Source organism: Cetorhinus maximus, chromosome 9 (genome assembly GCF_964194155.1).
Source record: "Cetorhinus maximus chromosome 9, sCetMax3.hap1.1, whole genome shotgun sequence".
In the NCBI taxonomy this organism is placed as follows: domain Eukaryota; kingdom Metazoa; phylum Chordata; class Chondrichthyes; order Lamniformes; family Cetorhinidae; genus Cetorhinus; species Cetorhinus maximus.
In genome coordinates, this window is record NC_135887.1 from 7,675,872 (window position 1) to 7,699,326 (window position 23,455).

The 23,455-nt window shown below is 43.1% G+C and overlaps 1 protein-coding gene across 1 annotated transcript in view; it reads right to left on the minus strand.

The window, feature by feature from the left end:
- LOC144684285 (EF-hand calcium-binding domain-containing protein 5-like) overlaps positions 1-23,455 on the minus strand; it is a 207,835-nt gene that overhangs the window by 86,766 nt on the left and 97,614 nt on the right. Inside the window, exons 4-6 of the mRNA XM_078547914.1 lie at positions 12,650-12,805; positions 6,631-6,685; positions 2,532-2,741 (exon numbers count right to left, since the gene is read on the minus strand). Of these exons, the coding sequence (XP_078404040.1) occupies positions 2,532-2,741; positions 6,631-6,685; positions 12,650-12,805 (421 nt within the window). The remainder of the gene's footprint in view (positions 1-2,531; positions 2,742-6,630; positions 6,686-12,649; positions 12,806-23,455) is intronic.

The following is a 23,455-nucleotide window of genomic DNA, read 5'->3' on the forward strand; positions in this document are numbered from 1 at the left end:
ACATGCAGGGACCATGGGAGAGATGGTGGTGTAATGGTAATGTCACTGGGCTTGTAAGCCAGAGGCCCAAACTAATATCTGGGGACATGGGCCCAATTCTCCCTACTGCAGCAGGTGGAGTTTAAATTCAATTAATTTATCTAGAACATAAAGCTAGTAATGGCCAACATTACAACTATTATTGGTTGTCATAAAAAAACCCTTTGGTTCACACATGCCCTTGCCTGGCCTAAATGTAACTTCAGACCCCAGCAAAGTAGTTGACTTTTAACTGCCCCCTGAAATGGTTAACTCAGTTCGAGGGCAAGTAATGATGGGTAACAATCCTCTAAAATAATTTTAAAAGTGTAATTAGTCAAAAAACCTATGCTTGCAAAATGTCCTGATGAATGCAAGATGAAAAGTTTCAACAGGATGTGTCTCTTTTTAGCAATACTCAAAAAAACTATTCTTAGGTACTAAAGTGACAACATTCCTCATACTTTGTTGAATACAAAGAACTCATCCATCAAAGGCAGAAAGAAGGGTGATAATACTTACTGTAATCTCTAGATCCATTTTATTGCTATCAATTTCTATGCATCCTTATTGCTTCTAAAGTTTTATAAAGAAAGTATAAAATGGACAAGAATGCAGGAAATACCTGGAAATTTAAATGCTGCTGTACTCTGCACATCAGGTTTGCCATAAGAGTTTTCATCAGATAAAAGGTCACCTTCAAGTAATTATAAATTTAAATTCACAATTATATTTGTACAACAGTCTGCTAAAAATCTAGATCAACAACTTTCTATGGGCCAGGATCAAATGTGAAATTTATATTTATCAAGGAAAAGTTCTGAGAGCACTTTGGTTTCTTAATCAACAACAGCTCATGTAGAAACAAATCTCAAAGTAATTCTTTATTGAAAATAGGGGAATGAAGCTTAAGCCATGGAAGGAAAGTTATGCTAACGGTAAAGTTTGGTTAAATTAACTTTGAGTTGGCTTTTAAAGATGAAGAGAAGAATGGAGAAGCATAGGGAATTATTGAGAAAGTTCCAGAGAGTAAGGTTGACACAGCTGAACGTTTACCACAAATGGTGGGGTTATAGGAAGAATGGGGGCTAATATTCAAAACCTTCAACCTCAACATTGTATTTTATTAACAAAATGATGTACCCCACTTTTTCCTGTGAATTTTCAGTGGATCATGTCATTAAGGCAAAAATCCTATCTGTTTTTGTTTCAGAAGATTTCTAACATTTGCACTTTTGTCATTTCTTGCTCATAAGAAAATAGAATTTATCTTAATGCAGCAAGACCTGGACAATATCAAGAAGCTTGACATCGTCCAAGGCAAAGCAGCCCACTTAATTGGCACCACATCCACAAACATTCGCTCCCTCCACCACCGATGCACAGTAGTAGCAGTGTGTACCATCTACAACATGAAACTGAACTGGACCAGTCATATAAATACTGTGGCCACAAGAGCAGGTCAGAGGTTAGGAATCCTGTGGTGAGAAATTCATCTCCTGACTCCCCAGAGCCTGTCCACCATCTACAAGGCATGAATCAGGAGTGTGATGAAATACTCTCCACTTGCCTGGATGAGTACAGCTCCAACAACACTGAAGAAGTTTGACACCATCCAGGACAAAGCAGTCCACTTGATTGGCACCCCATCCACAAACATTCATTCCCTCCTCCACCAACGCACACTGGCAGCATTGTGTACCATCTACAAGATGCACAGCAGGCACTCACCAAGCCTTCTTAGACAGCACCTTCCAAACCTACAACCACTACCATCTAGAAGGACAAGGGCAGCAGATAGATGGGAGCTCCACCACCTGGGAGTTCCCCTCCAAGTCACTCACCATCCTGACTTGGAAATATATCGCCGTTCCTTCACTGTCGCTGGGTCAAAATCCTGGAACTCCCTTCCTAACAGCACGGTGGGTGCACCAACCCCACATGGACTGTAGCAGTTCAAGAAGGCAGCTCACCACCACCTTCTCAAGGGCAACTAGGGATGGGCAATAAATGCTGGCCCAGCCAGCGAAGCTGACATCCCATGAATGAAAAAAAAACTTACAGTGCATTTTCTATTTATCCCTCAACCAACCTCACTAAAATAGATTATCTGTTCATCATCACATTATTGTCTGTGGGACCTTTCTGTGTGCAAATTGGCTGCTGCACTTCTTTCACTACAGCATTCAAAAAATAGTTCATTGACTGTAAAGTACTTTGGAGCCACGAGCTTCTAAAAGACATAAAAATGCAAACCTTTCTTTCTATTGGACACAAAACAAGTTTTCTTAGTAATAAATTTAGCATAGGATGCTTTTCAGCAGCTTTAATATTACATCAATATCATCTCAATAACACTCCAATTTCTCTCTGCCTTTTACTATCAATTATTGCTGGCACATTGCAGGTCTACTTTGGTCTGATGCTCTGCTAAGTTAAGCTCTCATTCTTCTGATTGCATATTTCCCACTGTAGTTCCAGCTACTGAATCAGTTTCCTTTGCTCAGCCTTACCATCATCTACTGTGAAGTGGGCCAACCTTCTTGGTTTACTCTTTTTATGTTCCTTCATATGGGCTTTTTCAGAGTCTTTTTCCTCTCCTTGGTCAGCTGTTATCTCATTTTCAGCATCCATATTTCCTGGTGCTTCAGCCCTAGCGTAGTCATTTCCCAAGTCAAGAATAAAGTCAGCAGGTACCATTTCATCAAGTTCAACTACAGGCCCTAGTGAAATGGCAAACACAAAAAACTTAAACTGTTAACAGTATAACAAAATTAAGTTTTGCACAGTCATTGTACAGATTATCTACATTTTTGTGGGTTGCCCATATTACCCTGACTACTGCTTTGACATCTAAATTTAAATGCGATAACTGAATCATTATCCACTTAATTACCTATACTAACATTATGTCATAAAATTCACTTGCTATAATCTTTTAAATTTACAATTCCGACCTTCAAAAGAGCCCATTACATGGCGGGCATATGAAACTGGAAAAGCAATAAATGTGAGTAGTTTGTAGGGCGATCAGAAATTCAGTTAGTCAATCATTTGTCAGACATGGTGTATAGATCCAAATGGAATTGCGCCACAACAGTATTTATCTTGTCTGCAGCATTGAATTTTATCAGCTAATTAAGATCTGGGGTCATTTTGAACATGACTTAGTTGTTAATAAAATTAATTGCAAATCTAATGAATCTGGTATTCCAAGTGCCAAGGTATGTTCAGAGGAAATCCGGTGAAGTTTTAATTAACTCTTTTGAGGACAATATCACAGTTTAAGCTTTCAAAATATTACATGGAATTAAATAGTGTACAGCACAGCAACAGGCCAATCAGCATAATTGTTCTTGTTTATGTGGCATTTATGCTTCACATGAGTGCAAACTTGATGTGATCCTATCAACATATCCTTCTGTTCCTTTGCCCCTCATACTTAACATGCTTCATTAAGGCTATTTGCATCAACTATCACATTCTTAACTGGCTCTGGGTAAAGAATTTTCTCCTAAATTACCTCTCTCTTCAGGCAACCATAGGTTTCATGTGTTGGTCCATGGCTATGCTTGACAAGGTACTGCAGTGGTTTGCTGTTGCCTTCTGCAGGTTCTGGCTGACCAGGAGACTCTCCTACTCTTACCAACTGCCATGGAAGGATTTGCAGGTTGATAATCAACCTGTATGGTCACATTATGAATGCACCTTCCATGGCCAGACATGAACTTGGTGCTTCTGGCTCAGAGGTTGGGATGATGCTGCACCACAAGACCTCTGTCCTAAACTACCGACTAGAGTTATTAATGATAATAGTATACGTTGCCCCTAGTTTTGGTACCATCTACCTTGCCAAATAATTTAATAATCGTAAAAACCTATTTCTCAATTGTACAATTCATAAAAATTATTCCCTCTAAAATGATAATAATTGATTGTACAAAAAAACAGATATAAACAAAACTAAAGTCATCAGTTTGTTGAAAGAAATTATATCTTTCAATTTGCCACAGAAATTTTCCACGTTTGCAAGAGACACTGAGTGTTTATCTCCTTCTTTCATTCCTTTCCTAAATACACTGGGGTTAAATTGGATAGCTCCTGAAAATGGTTGTGGGAATTACAATGCGCAATCAACCTGTTCAGTGTAATGCAGGCAGCATGTCAACTTTGTGCTACCTACTCATTTCAATGATTGTTGCATACAGCCAGCACTAACCATGCTGTTCACTGGCTACACAAATCAGCAGGAGGCCCCAAAATCATAACTTGGGAGCACCACTTAAAGCTAGTCAGCACAGCTTAAAGCGATAGGGGAGGGAAACTGTGACTGCAGTAGATACTGCCAGTTGTGCAGAAAGTGAATCTGGCCTGGGAAACAGTGAAGAATGGTACAACATGTAAAATAGTGGGCTCCAAGATTTTCAGATGCTGCACTGGAAGCCTTGGTGGAGAAGGCAGAAGGAAGATTTCTTGTATTCTTAAGGAGCCAGAAGGCTCTCCAGACACACAGTCAAAAAGCAATGGCAGTCAATAGCTGTGGAGGTCAATGCCATTTGCCAAGCCCTGAGGACCTGGATGCAGTGCTAGAAGTCGTTCAGCTACTTCACAGGAATGGTCAAGGTAAATGAATTCATTTTCAAATCCTAGCAATTGCACCACTGGTCTGCTCAAATCACCACACCCCATCACACACACATGAACAAGTAAGTCACCTCTTACTCTTCTAAACTCCAGTGGATACAAGCCTAGTCTGTCCAACCTTACCCCATAAGGCAACCCACCCATCCCAGGTATTAGTCTGGTAACATTGCTGAGGTTCAAGTAGCAGAATTTCTCCCTGAATTCCTTGAGCAAATATGGCTTTCTGCTTAGTGCCCTTCTCCCCCCACCCCATCCCTGTCTCTCTTCCAGCAACTTGTCCTGCTCTACTTAACCTCTGCTCATTCCCCAAGGCTTGCTGTATTACAAAGGTAATGACTACTAGGGAACCTGTCTGTGCTGAAGCCTTGACGACTGCAAAACCTCCTTAAGCACCTTCCACACCATTTCCTGTAAACTTCTATATATTGAAACATCTATAGGCAAAATTCAACAAATTCTTGTAGAATCATAACAACAGCCAAAAGAAATTGCCAGCAACTGTAAATAATTGACTTTTTAAAAATATTTCTTCATGTGATGCAGGTGTCACTGGCTAGGCCAGCATTTATTGCTCATCCCTAATTGCCCTTGTTCAGAGGGCATTTAAGAGTCAACCACATTGCTGTTGGTCTGAAGTCACATATAGGCCAGGCCAGGTAAGGACAGCAGATTTCTTCCCCTAAAGGACATTAGTGAACAAGATGGGTTTTTACAGCAATCAAGTATGGTTTCATGGTCATTATTCAGCTTTTAATTCCAGATTTTTATTGAATTCAAATTCCACCATCTGCTGTGGTGGGATTCAAACCAGGGTCCCCAAAGCATTACCTGGATTTCTAGATTACTAGTCCAGCAACAATAGCACTACACCTTTGCCTCCCCATATAGCCTTTTAAAAATTGCTGGCTTGGGGTCCTTCCTACTGCTGAACAGAAATGGCTTTAGCTGGAGCATTGAGCTTCAAAATGGCACCACTAGCATCAAGTCATTGTTGCATACTGATTAACCTGACGATTTACCTGTTATGCATACTTCTAGTGGTTGTTTACTGCACATGTGCTAATGCCCTCAACAATATGGCACCCAGCAAGATTCGCCCCACAAATGTGCATTCTCCATGTGGATGTGATTTTGGAGCTCTGAGAGCATTCATAGCACCCAAACAATGGGTGCTAACAAGCCCAAAATCTCAGCAATTGTGTCAAATAAAAGGATATCGGGTCTGACCACAGGGTTTTGGCAGTCAAACTGTTGAGCCTGTAAGTAGCAAATAACTCAGCAGTGACTGTACTTCGTAATTTTTTTGTGACAGTATATAAAAGGCTTGTGAAATTTTAGTATAGATAAATGATTAAGTCACTCCCAGCCAATTGAGAAATTCTGTTTACTTTGAAGCAGGAGCTTTGTTCCAAAGAACTAAGAAGAAGTGGCTGCAAATTCCATTGATTAATTAGATCAATATTCAGCATACTAAGTAAAGACAGTTTGAAATTTTTATTGGTAGAATCAAAGGTAATTTACCTCTAAATCTTATATAGAATGATATGACCATGGCAGGGTTGGTGGGCCAGGTAAGGTGAGAGTGGGAGAGCAGGGGGTGAACAATGGAGATAAGTTGATAATTATAAATATATAAATTCAATAGTATCTGGAGTAACACAAAATAGTGAATGCTTCAATGTCAGGGCTCCAGTTTCTGTAATAAGCCTATACATATAATTAAAAACTCCTGCAGTATTGATGTTTTATCACCAGCTATCCGAAATGTATTTAGCAAGTACTACAGTTTATCAAATATATTAAGTGTATGTAAGACTTTAAGAAAATTGATTCCTGAGTCCAGTTTTGAAATCTGAACACTATTTCTAACAGTATTGAAGGAACTATAATCAGATATCCAATACCTCCCTCATCCCAGTAACCTGTTCACTGTTGTCTACCCTCCACTTGGTTCTCATTTGTACTCACATTCTCTTGGGTTGCGGAATTCAGTTCCTTTGATGCTTGAATGTTGATCATAGAACTGTTCAAATAACAAGAGGATCCTGTGCCTATTGAGAAATCCTGACTGCAGGGAAGCAAGATGTCGAGGAAAATGTCATTTAATTATTTAGCCATGCCAAATATATGACATAAATGAAATTATTGTGATATTAAAATTATATCATTGCCGGATTTTCTCCTTTTTAATCTCAGCACTAATCAGTAATGGTTATCTATTATAGGCAGAATTATGAAACATTTCTCAAGTCAGTGTTACACTGACCTGACAGCAGGCATTTTCTGTTCAATCCATTCTGTGCTGTGTCAGTTCAGCGTCAATACCCAGTACATCTGCATGATTCAGGCTATAGGATTTGTCTGTGTCTTTCATTATTGTTCATTTAACTCATTTTTCATACAATCATATAGAAGGAGGCCTTTCGGACATTTGTGCCTGTGTTGGCTCTTTGGGAGCATTATCCAAATAGATAAAGAAGAAGAGGACCATAGCACTGGCTCCCGTGACCAATTTATAGCTTGTGAGATGGTCATTAACCGAAATATCTGCATTCCAATATGAAAATCCTGGAACTTTGACTTCACCCAAGAAGCATGGCTGCATGTCCTCTTGGTGTGCAGTCTCAACCTCATGAATCATCTTTGGGCCTTCTGTGCATTTAGATGTTTTGGCCTTGCACAGTTTGCCGAAGTGTCAATTATGTTGCATTGGAAGTGTTACAGACAGGAGGGGATTTAATTTAAACAGCCCTGATTTCTCCTCTCACCACCCGTCCATAAAAAGAAAGGCGTTTTGATTTTGATTTCTCCATCTCCATTTATAAGTGATGGTGTATTTCCCAACCCCTCAGATGATCCAATTTCTATTAATAACCCCACAACAAACTCGAGGGTAAACTCAGAGGGGTAGTTTATTCGCACACACTCAAACATGAGAGGAGGGTTGCAACGTAGCCTCCTTTTTCACTCATACAATAAAAGAGGGGGAAATAGATAAAGAAAGATTTACAGGGCAAAGGCCACAGAATAAATAATTATTGTTTCATGTGAATCCAGAGTCCAGAATCAAAGTCCAATGGTGATTTCCTTCACAGAGGTCAGCAGGTTGAAGACTGGTGCTGGATATTTCACTCTTCCAGTGTAGATGACTTCCACAATGGGATAGGCACATAGAGATTAATTAGTCTTGTATGCGATGGTATAGAAGTTCAGAAGTCCCAATAGAAACGCTGTAGATGGGGGCCAGGCATTCACCTGGACCAAGCCCTTGTTCTGAGCTGCTGCTTGCTAGATGGCAGATTGATTGGCAGTGCAGCAAGACAGTGTAACTGGTTCTCCCAGCTGGTGGTGGTGGGGGTGGGGGGTCATGTGACTCCCACCGCTCCACTTCGGCTTTGACAAGAGATGTATATCCCTTTGTCTGGATTTTCGGCATTGTTAATGTTTCAACCATTAAGAGTTTGAAAGGAGTTGCAGGGTCTTAGTCCTAGCAGACTGATAGTCTCCACTGGCCATGCCTGGCTTAGGAAACGCAGATGGCCTTTGTATAATTCCCTTTGAATTTGGTTTCTGCAGCTCACAGGGTCATTATGGGAAGTTTCCTTTTGTTTGAAAGGCACCATTAGGCATGGCTTTAGTCATTTTAAAGTTTTTGTCCAATTTTAAAAATGTTATAAATTAGCTATGAGGATAGATATAAATATTTTATAAATATATAGAGTGAGGTCTTAACTCCATTATGGAAAGCACTGGGCTGAAATTGCAGGACATTGATCTTTCCTGTGGTGGCACTTTGCTCCAAAGCGCTGGCATGGCCACTGTACTGGTTGGTTAGGATATTGCTTCCTGTGGCATGGAGTGCCCCTGTTTCTGTGCTCTTTAACTAACTGGACTGTGGGTTTTCCTTTGCACCACGGTTTACTTTCTCCTCTTAACATGGACCTGTGCTGCACACAGAGCTCAGACTGCACAATGATCTGGATAGCTTTCTCAAGGGTTAGATCTTCTTTCACTTACAGCATGTCTGAGAATGTGTTGTCCAGTACTCCTACAACTATTCTATATATTTTAGCCATGCTGTACAGATCATTCATGAATAAGTCCCCTGGCTGCTGGACATGCTCATTAAATTTAGCCCTTTTGAGGTTATTGTTGCTTCTTAGGTTAAATAAACATCGAATGATTTTAGTACTTCTTCAAATTTAGCAGATGTTACTTTGATTCTTCGCCTAGGAATAATGTCATTCGTTATCGGGCCTACTGAGTAAAGCAGCATGTTAACTTGTTCAGCTTCTGTCTTTTTATCCAGATCTGAAGCAATCGTATATCTAAGGAATCTTTTTCTCCAAAGTCCCCAGTTATGTGATTGATCTGGCCCTTGGATAAGTCTAAATTGATCAGGAAGAGTGAATTTCTGATCCATGGTTAATTTTGAAGTGTAGGTTCAGCTTTAAGAAGCTGCTGAAATTCAAGATGGTGCCGCCGTTCATTTAAGACAAAGGGCTCACCTGCACTTGTCAGTTTTGGTGGGCTCCCGATTCAATGGCACTTGCACTCAGCCTTGAAAAACTTTTAAACAATGGCTGCTTGGATTGACTAACTGCAAACTTCTCTGTTTCAGCACTACGCTTTAGGGTTGTGAAAGCATCAAATCCTGGCCTTGGCTGTTCCATAAAGCTGGTTCATTGGTTGCGATTCTTCCAAATTAATTAATTTGTTTTTTCTTTTCGGAGCGAGCTCAGGCACCACATGTTCAGGCGCCAACTGGGGAAACTGGTTTTTCCGATGGAAATTTCAAATGGCAATTTCTGACCACTGAATTATTTAAGTTTCTCAGGACTTGCTGTATCCTGGAATTTAAAGTTTTAGCTCACCTCTGCAAGGTCTCCTGACTCTGCATTCTGGGAATTAAAGCTGGACCTCCAAGAGATCCCATGGAATCTTCTACTGCAGTGAGGAATTTTAAACTTCTGCCTTCAGCTTCCAAGCTTGTACTTGGAACAGCAGAAGCATTACCTAAGAACCTGAATGGCGTGCTTCATGACATTTTGTGTAACAACATGGGCTCTCAATATATGCATGTTGCCCATATGTACAGGGGTTGTGCACCACAGTCAGAGGGTCAGTTGTAATCCAGGAATCACCTTTTGTTCTCTCATGATGGCTCAAACGCTGATGATACAATGGACTTGTGCAGAATAAAGGCATCATGACTTCTGGAAAGATACCAGATGGTGACAGGCATTATGAACTGAGTATGAACACATACCAGCTGTGCATTGATGGAGTGGAATCTTTTGTAGCTGTGGTATATCCCTGAATTTAGATGCAGGGCCCACAAAGTGACCTGTGTGCAGTAAATGACACCATGGGGGGAGCTCTCTATCCTGGAGAAGGCATGTGGATGCTCTGCCTGCTTCTTGCTTGAACTGAAGGTATGTATTACTTTCTCTTTGCACGCAGTGTGTCAGTCACGTCCCTTATACAGCAAGGGATAGTGAATTGCAAGACATTGGAGTTGTCCTCTGCTCCAACCTGGAAGGACCCCAATGCAAAGAAGTTCATTGTCACTATTAACTTTATAGCCACTGGCAATGCCATCCTCACCCATCTCTGAGGCTGTAGCATCCGCCTGAAACTGGCAGCAGATTTCAGTAAGCACCTCATTAGTGAAATTTAAATGTCACACACAGTATTCCTGGCTTAGACTGAGGTAGGAGAAATGCTCCCTGACGGTCTCCAGATCAGGGCTGAGAGCCCTTCATTATCTCTCGCTTCCCCCTCTTCAAGCAGCTTGTCCTCCTTTGTTGCACTTCTGTTTATCCTCCCTGTCATGCTGCAGGCCAAGGAGGATAGAAACTACAATACTCATGTCTGGGAGCAATGGTCTGAGTAGAATCCTTGAAGCGATAACCATCTGCCACATGGCTGCTTCTAGACTTCACCAACTTTAAAATACACAGTAGCAGGATATACCTCCAAAGGCTAACTCAGCAACTGCCAGTAGAGATCAATCAACATTCTAACCTGAAGTTAGGTGAAGATATCTTTAAATAGCACTGGTGGTGGTGGGGTTGGGGGTGGTGGGAAGGGGTCCTTTCAACTGCTGAATGCATGTTCAGCTGCATGCTTGAAAGAGGCAATTAGCTGGAGTATGAGATTAAAAATGATACTACTCACACCAAATCAGAGTTAGACACTGACTGGTGACACAATAATCCTGCTCTGCATGCTCCCTATGCACGTCCACAATAACTACCTCACTAGTGTCCAGCTCTGCCCGCACCAGAAGTCTGTATGCAGAGCCTAGATGCCATTTTGGACTCACAACGGCACCTGTAAGGCAAAAAATACAGCTGCTACGCACGCAACTTCTGTGGCCAAACTAAATTCAGGACAATTTGGAAACAGCAAGTGTATGTCATTCAGAGATATGTATCCCAACAATAACTTTTCAAACTTTGGGTTTAATAACGACTTGCATCTTTAATGCAGGGAAATGGCATAATGAGAAATAAATGGACGAGATCAGGAAAGGTGATCAAAAGCTCAGTTGAAGAGGTTGGTTTTAACTAGGATCCTAAAGGCAGAAAGGTGGAGAGGCTTAAGCAGGGAATTCAAAAACATAGGGCCCAGGCAGCTGAAGACATTGCTGGAGGTACAACAAAGGGAGGAAGGGATTGAAAAAAGATGAGAGCTAGAGGAGTAAAGGGCCGGTGTTTCCCTGCAGGCTTCAAGACGATTTTCAGGTTCAAATGGTGCTCCAAATTGGGAAATTGTCACCCAATGTGATTTTCCCCAGACTGACCAATCAATGGCCAGAGGGCAGGTTCACTGTCCAATTGAGGACAACGGATGGGCTCTAAATCTGGAGGGCCAATCAGAGGTATTGCAGTTTGAAAGCAGTGCAGGATGCAATGGAAGGTACATGAGGGAGATTTTGGGAGAACCCCAAAATGGTGGCATCCTCACTCCAACATTTTAGAAGTTTAAATAAAAAATGGCTTTTGCAGCCAGGCCATCACTAGCTGTGGGAGAACCCCTCTACAGGGCGACCTGCAGCACCCAGGCAGGCAGGGAATGCTTCTAAGCCTGCCTGTAGTGCTGGCCAGCTCCCAGTTTGCCACTAGGAACCTGGAGGCCAGCTGGAAATCCATTCAGCCTCCTTCAACGGACCTTAATATGCCTTTAATTTATTTAATGGGCTACCTGCCACGTGTGGGTTGGTACCATTGCTGCCCCCATCCCTCCTCCAGGAAAATGGCCCAGGGACGGGATGGAGCTGGGGATCTGGCATGCAAGCCAGCAGCACTAATTTTCGTGCCTATCCCACCTCCATTCCCAGACCCAGTGGGGGCTAGAAATCAATCCCAAAATGTTTAGGTGGAGGATTGTAGGGTAAAGGAGGTTTCAAAAATAGGAAGAGGTGAGGCCATGAAAGGATTTAAATATGAGGATAATAATCTTAAATTGAAGGTGCTGGGGAACTGACAGCCATTGTAAGGACAGGAATGAGCAGGACCTGCTGCCTGCTGTTCAATGTCTCAAACAACCAGGGTTTTAGTCTGTTTCTGGTGGTGGGGGTGAAATAACTTAATTCCTTTGACCTTGGGGCAGGAACAACATGACAACTGTTATTTGGTTGATGCTTGGGAGGATTACCCATTATAAACCTTTTTACTGGAAGCTATCTACCTGCTTTTTTTCCAACTTTGATTAGGAAACAGTCATTTATAAATAGAACTGTATATTATGGAAGTGCTAATATACTTCCAGGAATTATTCGGAATTTGGTTAAGAATAGCTCGTAATGAGATTGTCAGACTTCCTTATTCCACAGCTGCATACTTGCAGATTTGATTCTACATAAATATGGAAATTCCCAGTCATGCCTCATCAAGTATTTGGTTAAGTGGAATTAATTCTACTTATCTTTCTGTCTATCAATATGTCATGCTCTCAGGCATTATTCTCTCTAATCACTGACCTTTCCAGTGTCACATGCCAAGAACAAGTCTGAAAACTGCTGCTTCCACCAATCGCTTTGTCCTTTTTGATTGAAAAAGTCTGAGCTGTGGGAAAGATATGTGAGGAAATCCTGGAAAAGATTCTCAGACAAACCCTTGACGTAAGAGTGCATATACTGGGGGAAGAAAGAAAAAGAACTGTCATGACTCATTGACACACTGAATGGTTTCCTGAGTATTTATCAGGAGAGATTCATGGTTCTTCTGCTGTAGTTTGGTAGGGTACTGACAGCATCAAACTGCCAGCAGATTAAAACTGACAAGACTTCCTTTCCCATTAACTGGATAATGTAGATATTCCCAGAGCAAACAGCTGCTTATCATAGTTGCTGTTAATACTGGATCCCAGACTGAAAACTGGCTTGATAGATCTTAATATCCTTTTTTTTTAGAAAAGAGGAGGAAAGTTACTGAACAAATTCACAGGAGCCTGCTGATGAACTTTTAATACAAAGAATAAAATATTTATTAAAAGGAGAAAAGTGAACTATCTTACACCAGACAAAATGGTTGGAAAGATCTCAATACAAACACAAGAAGACGATTCAAATTCTCATTATTCCTTTACTCCAGAAATATCTTTACAGATAAATAAACCAGTGAAGTGTTACCACTAGATTGACACAGAGGCTTTTCACTTGCGATTGGATGGCTACAGTTTTCTTCCAGTGAATTCCTGAGCATTCACTTGATGCTTCTTACCCAACTTGTATCTCTCTCCAGGACACTCTAAGCTCAGTGTTTCTTCAACTGCAGAGCAAACAAATGGGTTCCCTAAACTCAGTCTTCTAGCAGCACCTCCACTAGACTGATCAATATACTGAGTCCCATAACTGATTATTCAGATAACTATTGTCCCACTAGCCTTGCATTTTTTTGTCTCAGGGAGTGTCAAATCCCTGTCTTCTCTCTATGGCACACAGACACTCAACTCTAATCTACAAACTGAACACCCGCTCTCTCAACTCTTGTCTTCTGTGTCTGTGTCCGTGTCCCTAGATCACTGTCACTAGGCAACAGTAAAACTTTTCTACTGTACATTTTGTTTCCAGACTCACTGAACTTTCAACCCCTTTTAACCCACCTCTTTAACTTCAGGTGTTGTAAGACCTCATTAGAATGTATATATACAAACAACCTCAAAAGACTTGACCTTTTAGTCACAAATCTATCCATACACCCAAGTACCAAGGTTCATAAACAACGTCTAAATGAAACTGAAACTATTTTTACCTTCCTTAACACACTATACAAATATAAATTCAACTTAAAATTATACATTGTTTATAACAATGAGTTCTACATGGATGTATCAATCCAATATAGGAACAGTGGGAAATCTGGTACAGATTTGCTTGCTTTGGGAATAGCCAGAGCTTCTCTTATTTGCAGATCTTTAGCTCCTGTGTAGTACCTAATACTCTGCAAAGCTTACACAGAATATTTTCACAGTGCCATTCGGAATTGCCTACAGTGTAAAACTACTGGTTCTGTTGGCATAACTGAATAATAGCATCATTGATGGACATAGGACTGCTGCTTCAGGTAGCGAGAATTGCCATCTGTTACACATTTGAACAGCTTCATTGAAGGGCTCCATCAACTGTTAGGAATTCCAGAATCAATTCAGTTCAAGGATTAAAGATAACATACAAATTCAGACATAATCAATTCGTCAACCCATCTCTATTTTAGGTTCATTTTTATTGTAGATTCATGCTGATTTTCTCTCGTTATATCAGAATGCACTTTGCTTACATTTCTGCTTACAGTGAAGGACGAAGGAAAAGATCAAGCAAATGGACTAGGATAGATAGATCCTTTGAGGAATTAGCACCAGTAAATGTTCCATGGACCAAATGGCCACTTTCCGCACTGAATCTAACTCACGTTGATAAGGATTCGGTTCATGCTAACCAGTAAAGCAAATTCAAGTCAGCTTTAAATAGTTCCCTGCTGCAGTCATGGTTTGCTTCAATCACCTACTCAAAATGTCATGCATTCAAGCTCCACTCCAGAATTTGAGCAGAATTTGAAGTCTGCCATTTCAGAGGGGCCCTGGATTATTGGAGGTGACTAAGAGATTAAAGATCTCATGCACTATTCAATAAGAGCATGGGGTTCTCAATGAACACCGCCAAAAATAGATTCATAGGTCACTCTCTTATGGCTGTTGTGCAGTAATGTCTTGAAAAAATTGACCTATTTCCCTGCGTAAGAATAATGACTGCACTTCAAAAAAGTTTATCGTACTTTTATTTTTAAAGACTCTACGAAGGTGCAAGTTCTCTCTTCATTCTTACGTATCTGGTGTTAGGAAACCTCTTAACCTTCCAATTATCAAAAATGTAAGTACAATGTAAATTAATGGTGTTACTTCCAATTATATTTCACAGAGAAAATTTAAGGCTATTTAATATAGCAAAGTACGTATAAACATTTTCTATTCATTTATACTCTAATCCACTGAAAACTCAAGGATTGCAAATATGCAAGTGACTATGGTCTTCTGTTTCAACACAATTTTAGGAATGTAACAGGAATGCCTTGTGACAATGCTTTCCATTGTGGTTTTTGAACTCAGCCAAATTCTCCTTAATGAGGACACAGAGCTGATGGGTGCGGGGGAAGTGGAAAGCGGGGGGATTCTGCACTCATGGTGTTGACCTATTTTTTTCTCATTTTGGATCTGGCGGACCTAACATGGTAGGTTCTAATTGTGTGACAGTGTAAAATTGATAGCGAATTGGCAGCCTGTTTAACTTCTCTTCTGATCTTTATTTCTATGACCTCATTTCACACTTACACACAGTCAAAGTCTGTCCCACTGCATTTTGTCAGAATTTCTTTTTGAACTGCATTTGCTATTTTTCCTCTCCATTTTGCCTAATTTTTCTCACCTTTTGTTCATGTAGCATCTTCCATGCCTTTAGTACCTTCCTTTAATGTATTTCTGTTGCCTCACTGATGACGGTTTATATCATCTAACAGTTTTCTGTTAAGCATTCATAAAATAAACTCCTTCTCTGTGGCATAGTTTGTTTCATCCCTTTCCCTTTCTTTCTTATTTTTCCAACATTACTAAACTAAACTTTTAGTCTTCTGTAATGAGGCGGGGAAAACAAATCAAAGTATTTACTGAGGCAATGCTGCTTTGTTTGAGATGCCATGTGTTGTAAGGTTGTTTGGAGTTTCACTAAGAGGTCTGGAAGCTTGAATGGTTGAACATAAACCATTTGTTGGTAACCCATAACTATATACCCAGCTTCTGTCTCAATGGTGTCTCAATGCTGGCTCCTCCCAGACTCTACTGTACACAGTCTACCATCATGTGACTTTCTACATCACTATGTGGGTGGTACTGTTTCCCCAGTCGCACATTAACCTTTGCTTTGACTGAACACTTTTCTGTTGCCTCACTGTTGATGGTTTATATAGTTTTCTATTAAGCATTCATCAAATAAACTCCTTGTTCTGTGACTGGCATATATTGCTTCACCCCTCTTCCTTTCTTTCTTATTTATCCAACATTACTAAACTACTTAACTTTTAGTCTTCTGTAATGAGCAGTTAACAAATCAAAGTATTTACTTAGGGAATGCTGCTTTGTTCAAGATACCATGTTTCATGTGATATTTTAAACTGAGGCCCATATATCCCTCAGGTGAACACAGTGTATCCCACAGCACTATTCAAGGAAGTGTAGGGGAGCTCTCTCCAGTTTTCTGACCAGTTTTATCCTGCAGCTAACACCACCAGAACAAATTATCTGGTCAATTATCTCGTTTCAGTTTGTGGGGCTTTGCTGTGTGCAAATTGGCTGCTATGTTTACACTTCAAAAATCATTTATTGGTTGTGAAGTGCTGCCATCATGAGCATGTGAGTCACTTTGAGTCCATCAAATAAACAGTCCATCCATCCCATGCACTTAAATTACTGTGGAGAATCAAAAATATTACAAAGATATTCCTGACTTTTATTGTCAGAAGGAAATAGTCCTAGCTGTGTATGTATTAGCCAATGAGAATTTGTCATTCTGTGGGACTATTTTATATTTGATTTAAATTACATTCTGTCTCTAATCTTCAGCAACATTAAGGGCAGGATTTTGAGGTCATTGGGTGGTTGCGATGGGCAGGCCTGGGAGTGGCTGTGAAACGGTCTGCCGCCTGCGATCGGACCCTGATCACGATTTCACACTGGCAGGCCAATTAAGGCCCTCCCAGCGTGAAACGTGGCTCCGCACTGGCCGGGAAGGGTCAAGCGGCGGTGGGGGCCTGTTGGCTGCAGGGTCCAATGGCAACCCGGCGGCCAGTTTAAAAGCAGTCCAGGCAGTCTCTGGAAGGCTGTCAAAAAAAGATGTCTCCTGTACTTTTGCAATGGAGTCGAGTGTGGCTGGACATGGCTGGTGGAAGAGCAGGTCAGGTGGGCACTCGGGCCCCCTGCTTTTCTGATGAATGCCTCGCCGTCCTCCTGGAGGAGGTGGCTGCCAGGAGGGACACCCTTGTCCTCAGCGTTGGGAGGAGGATACCACTGCACCTCACCAACAGGGCATGGGAGGAGGTGGCAGCAAAGGTCAGCAGCCATGACGCGGTGCGGTGCACCTGGGTCCAATGCCAGAAGCGCTTCAATAACCTGCTGCGCTCAGGAAGAGTGAGTACCATTTTGCCATGGGTCAGTGTGCAGAAACGCCCGCCTTTTGAAATATTGCGCAAATGCGTGATGACGTCGGGATGCTCATCTGACATCACCGCACGCAATTTGACGCCCAATCAGGTTGGGTGCGCGCCCGCCCGCAGGAATAACATTCTGCCCTAAGGTTCAACAAAAAGATTGCAGAGCTTTGCAGCAGTTTTCAATTACCATATAATGGATTGAAAAATATTCCTGACAGAACACACAATAGTTTGTTAAGATATCTTCACAGTGACACTACCACCCACCCCCACCAACCCTTTCTATCTACCACCAAGGTTTCTTGCAGCAATTTTTTTCCTTTTGTCTTACAGCTGAGGGGCAAGGCAGCTGGAAGTCAGTAAGTCTCTGCAACTACTACTAATGCTGCTCAATGTTGAGCAATGAAGCTGCAAAGGTCACAAGGCAAAACTGAGTTCCCACTATTGTTATGGTGGCTAGACACTATAAAATGGTTATGTTTTAAATTCTCTTTTTAATTCAAGGTAAAAATGGAGTAATGAAGAGGGACATATGATTTGTTACTAGTTCTATCCAATGATAAGCCTCTGTAGTCTGGTTACCATGGGGACAGGGGGCCCAGGTCAAGTGCTATTAAGTCCGCGCGCTGGATTTAACACCTGAAAACAAAGGACAAAGCAGTTGGCTTTGCCATGATTAGACTTAGAGACTCTCAAGCAATCAGAGAAAAAGAGAGAGAGGGAAAGGTCCCTTGCTCAGTGCCTGATCAGGGGACCCAGCATTGGTGGGGGGGTGGGGAGCAGCGAGGATGGTAGCTAAGAGCCACCCTGCTGTCCTTGCTGCTAACCTCAATTCAACCCCTTCCCTTGTGACCCCATCCTGTGAAACTCCTCCTGTCATCATTTACCTCTGGCCTGGGTCACTCTGTGATCCTGGCCTCCATGGGTGTATTTCCTGCAGTTTCCAACACTTGCCTGGTGGCGCTGCTGGAAAGAGTCGACTACTATACTTTTGGGCCATTTAAAAGGGCATCCTAATAATTTCTGCTTCAGGACATGGAGAGCAAGGCTCAGCTGAGACATGTTAGGAAGATTCAAATGTCAATTGAAGGATTTGGCACCTTAACCCATGGTGTGGATGCTGCTTGGGGTTAAATGTTGATTGGGCTTGAATGACAATTTGTCTCTCTCACAGGAATGTGCAGAGCTCAGAAGGATCTAACTGTAAAGGGGCAAAGGCTAAAGTACATATGCAAAATACTTTAAAGATCTCTACACATTGCAGCTGAGAGGTTTAGCCTTTACATGCCTCAATGATTACAGTCATTACATTAGTGCACGGTTGAGTTCTAGTCTACTCCAAAGGAAGCAGCCTGACAGTGTCCTGACTGATGCTCATAGTGCCTGGCTGTACTCATCCAGATCCAATCCCTTTTGTGAAAGCGCTGTCATGCCCGGGGCATTTGGGGCTGGGCCAGCTTCCAGTGATCCTTAAGGTTGTGCTACAGCTTCAAGGGAGGATCTGGGGATGGAATGCCTGGAATGAGGGCAGCCCTAGAGCTACTCAATAACTCCCTAGCTTGCTGATGGAAGGTGATCATTACAGAATTATGTTCAATCGTGTCTCTGTTCAATTTTTCCACAGAGACAAGGAAGAGTGCAGAATGGAGGCAGCAGACAACACTGCCTTTTTCATGGCTCTCGTGCAACTGAGGAGGAGAAGAAGTCAGGCAGGGCAAAGGGAAGAGCCTCAACCTGACGAACATGTGCCAGCGGGGCTCCATGAATACCCAGAAGCTGAGGCAGAAAGACCAAATCCACAGAGGCACATTTGGCGCGAGCCAGGGTGTACTGAAGATACCTCTCATACTTGCAGATAGGCAACAGACAGAGCCGTAGACACCTTTGCTTTTCAATGGATGTAGTAGCTCACATCTGACAAATTCTTTAGGAAGATCTGATGCTGCTTGGCGTGGGAGGTCATCCATCGTCAGTGGCTCTAAAGATGCCCTCCGCCCTCAACATTTTTGTGAGTGACTCATTCCAGGGCTCCACTGGGGACCTCTGTGGAATATCACAAACCTCTGCTCATAAATGCATCCGAGAGATCACTGACACCATATTCAGTAAGGCACACAATTACTTCTAGTTCTCCCTGGATAATGCCAGCCATGTTGCTAAAGGAGTGGGATTTGCTGCGATCTCCAGCTTCCCACAGGTGCAGGGTACCATCAACTGCACACACGTGGCTTTAAGATCTCCCTGGCAGCAGCCATTATTTATCAATAGAAAAGGCATCCACTCTCTCAACATGCAACTGATTGGTAGCCAACAAAAGCAGATTATGCAGGCCTGTGCGAGATACCCTGGGAGCTTGCACGACTCTTACATCGTGGGTCATTTGCAGGTGCCACAGATCTTCGAGTGCCCTCAGTGCATTCAGGGTTGGCTCATCGGTGACAAAGGCTACCCCCCAAAAGAGGTGGCTAATGACGCCTGTTCAGTGGCCACAAAGTGCTTCAGAGGAGAGGTACAATGTGGCTCATTCCGTGACACACTCCTTGACTGAGCAGACCATTGGCATGCTGAAGATGCATTTCTGATGTTTGGACCGGTTGGGTGGCACCCTCCAGTACTCTCCCCAGAGGGTGTTCCGCATCATCGTGGTTTGCTGCTCTCTACACAACCTGGCGCTCCAAAGGGGAGGATGAGTTGCCAGATGGCGAGATGGAGGAGCTGCACATCTCCTCCAATAAAGAGGACATTGAGAGCGATGAGCTCGATGAGTATGAGGATGTTCAGGCCCCAGAGGAAGAAACCATTGCCCAGGTCAGATGTGGCAGTCATGCCTGTGAGATCCTTATAGCCACAAGGTTCCAGGACGATGAAGACAAATAGCTCATACGAGCCTCTTTCACCTGTGCCCTCCTTGCAGGCTTGACATCAACACCTTCTTTGCTATTTTTTCAATGAAGGCATCAATCTCAGAATATAGTCACTACCTTGCGTGGCAATGGCCTCTTCCCTGGAAGGCTAAGCAGGCTCTGGAGCATGTGGCCATTCTGTAATGGGATAACAAGTCCACCAATGCGCACTGTGAAGAAATTAAACATGGAAATTAGACATCACGCCAACATTTCACTGCCTATGGCAGCCTTCAAGAGGCAGGAGCAACACTGCAAACCTAAGTACACTCATGGCACAATGCCTGGAGTGTTGCAAGGTGCCTCACGGAGAATAATCATCAATCTCTGGTTCTCGTGTGAACGTCTGAGGACTGATCTGAATCCGAACTGTGGCATCTCCCCAAAGGCCTCATCTCATGCAAGAATAATATTCTGGCCTGATCCTCATTCTAAGACCCCAGCATGAGATTGTTCTTTAGGACACAGTGATCTGTCACTCTCAGTCATGGATGCGAGCCTGCAAGTCAAGTCACCTTTGTGTACACAGAGAGCTTCAGCAGCACTATTGTCTGAGCATTGACAAGCACTCAGGACCAGCCTTCATATGGAGCTTCCCAAATTCATGTACACCAGCATTGCCTTGGCATCTGTGGCCCAGAAAACGTCGACACTGCATTTAGTCATTACTTAGCAACTTCACTGATAATAAAGAGCACACATTAGATGCACTGCAGCTTCACTCTGATCCCATTTGAGGCCTCCACATTTTCATTCCAGCAGTTTCAGATATACACAAGGAACTGTGGGACACCGTTGGCATTGTCACAGTCAGATAACCATGTCAACTCGCCATCGGAGAGCTAGCTCAGGAATTATATCAAGCCACGCTAGCCAGACCTTCAGATCCAAAGCAGCATCCTACTCCTTAATAGTCCGGTATTTGGAGCCTAGACACTCACCTCTGATCTGTTCTGAAGAAGAGTCATACGGACTCGAAACGTTAACTTTCTCTCCACAGCTGCTGTCAGACCTGCTGAGTTTTTCCAGCAACTTTTGTTTTTGTTTCTGATCTTGCATTGTTGTGGCCGTCTAGCAGACACTTCAGGAGTCACCAAGTGCTAGCTAGGTCCATAGCTACACATTATGAAGGTGGAGAATGGGAGCTACAATGGGGGTGATGTCTAACTGTACCCGCAGTCATGGCGTCATGGTACAGGCCGCCATGAGCGCCTAAGATCCCCGACTATTATTTGAAATGTAACTCACACCCAAGCCTGACAGACATTACATGGAGGCCATTGAAAGATGCACCAAGTTAGATTGACTCCAGTGCGAGTCGACATTAAAACCTATAAGATCCACATAGACCAGTCTTCAGTGCAGCAGCATCAGGAGACTAAACCAAACTTCAGAATTTATACTCTTGAAGCCACATGATATAATCCTCTGTTGCAAGCTTAAGATACACATTGCTCAACCACCATGTTGATATAGTAACAGGCTTTGTTCATGTCGCTGCTGTGGACAGAAAGGCGACTCACTGTACTGAGACTGCGTGAAACACCATAGACCTGAGGGACACAATGGGAGATAAGTGAGGAAGGGGTGTGGGGGAGCACCTGTTACACTTGTATGACCTCACAGCATTGCATTAGATAGAAAACCCATTCACTAGATAAGAATTTCTGATAAGTAAAATATATTTACAGAAGTGCAAGGTATATACAGTGAGCGAACACCCGTGCAACCTTTCTGCTCTCAATAATTCTTATTTCCTCTTACTCTACCACTATGACATCTGCAGCAGAGGTAGAGGCATTCTGCTGACTGCTATGCCCTGCTGTGATGACCTTGATGGGTGTCCTCTGCAGGGCGGAGGCCAGGAGGGCCCCAGCCTGCTTTGGGTCTCCTGCTGTGGGGCAGGTGCACTTGGCCTGAGCAGCTGGAGTTGCTGGATTCACAGGCAGAGGGGACTTGGAATGGCTGGATAGGTGACCTTGATGCAGTGGCATCACAAGAGAGAATGTGGACGGTCATCCTCCATCCTCAGTTCTAATCTGCTGACAGTCTCTGAAAACCCTGCCTGCTGTACCGCTGCCTGTCTTTGGAGCTCCAACATCTCACTGAGGGCTGATTCTAGAGGCTCATCATTGGGCATGAACTCAGCAGGAGTCTGGCCCCCAGCAGTCCTCCAAGTGTCAGTGACCTTGGCTGTCCCTGCCTCTGCCTGCTGTGGACCCAAGTCTGTGCTGTGCTCACCAGATGGTGACCCTGAGCCTGCTCTAAAAGTAGGTCCCACTGAGGTGTGTGCCAGTGTGCTGGTGGAGAGTGTAGGTGAATGCAATGACGGCTCTACAGCTCTACATCTAGTGGGTCCTCAGGTCCTTCTCCGCAGTGGCCTGGAGGCTGGGCTGATGGGCTGGCTGGTGGTGTGCCTTTTTCTTGCTGGTGGCTATAATAGAATGAAGAGATAATTAGTGAGTGGCTGGATAGTCACCTACAATAAAGAGCACTCACAGTTTTGGCGGGTGGGTAAAGACTAATTCTTGGGGCCTCGTTGGCTTGTTGGGAGACGCCGATCTCATCTTTGGCTCAGGAACGGTCCCTGTCCCTGCCAGTCAGCTCTGCCACCTGCTCCTCAAGTGTAGTGAGTGGCTTGAGCTTTGGCATCCCCCCTCCAGTCTGTGATCTCTCCCTGTTGTTGTGGGCCATCTTGTGCTGCATAAAGTCGGATGGGAAAGATGGATGCCAAAGCAGATCATATGCATTGCTTGCCTTCTGAGTGTGCTGAATGGACCTATTTAAAGGCTGAAGATGCGACTTGTGCAAGAGGTGATAAGAAATGAAGATGTAAAAGCTGCATGAGAGAATCAGTGGTGATGTCCCTTGTGCTGGTAGTATGTGAGATCCCTGCGGACTGTAACCCTGTGAATACTTGATGATCTTGTGAGAGTGTGGGTTGAGAGTGAGGAGAAGGTTGACTTACCCTAGCAGAGCGGATGAGGTCATTCATCCTTTTTCTGCACTGGATAGCGATTCTCTTCTGAGGAGCGCAGGCATTGACTGCCCAGCGACCCCTCCCCAAGCCCTGGTGGTGAGGTTGGTGTACCTCTGGCTCCCTTCACGGGCGTAAAGGATCTTCCACTGGTCCTCGACTGCCTGGAGGACTGTTGCCAGTGCCTTGTCACTGAAGGTGGGTGCACA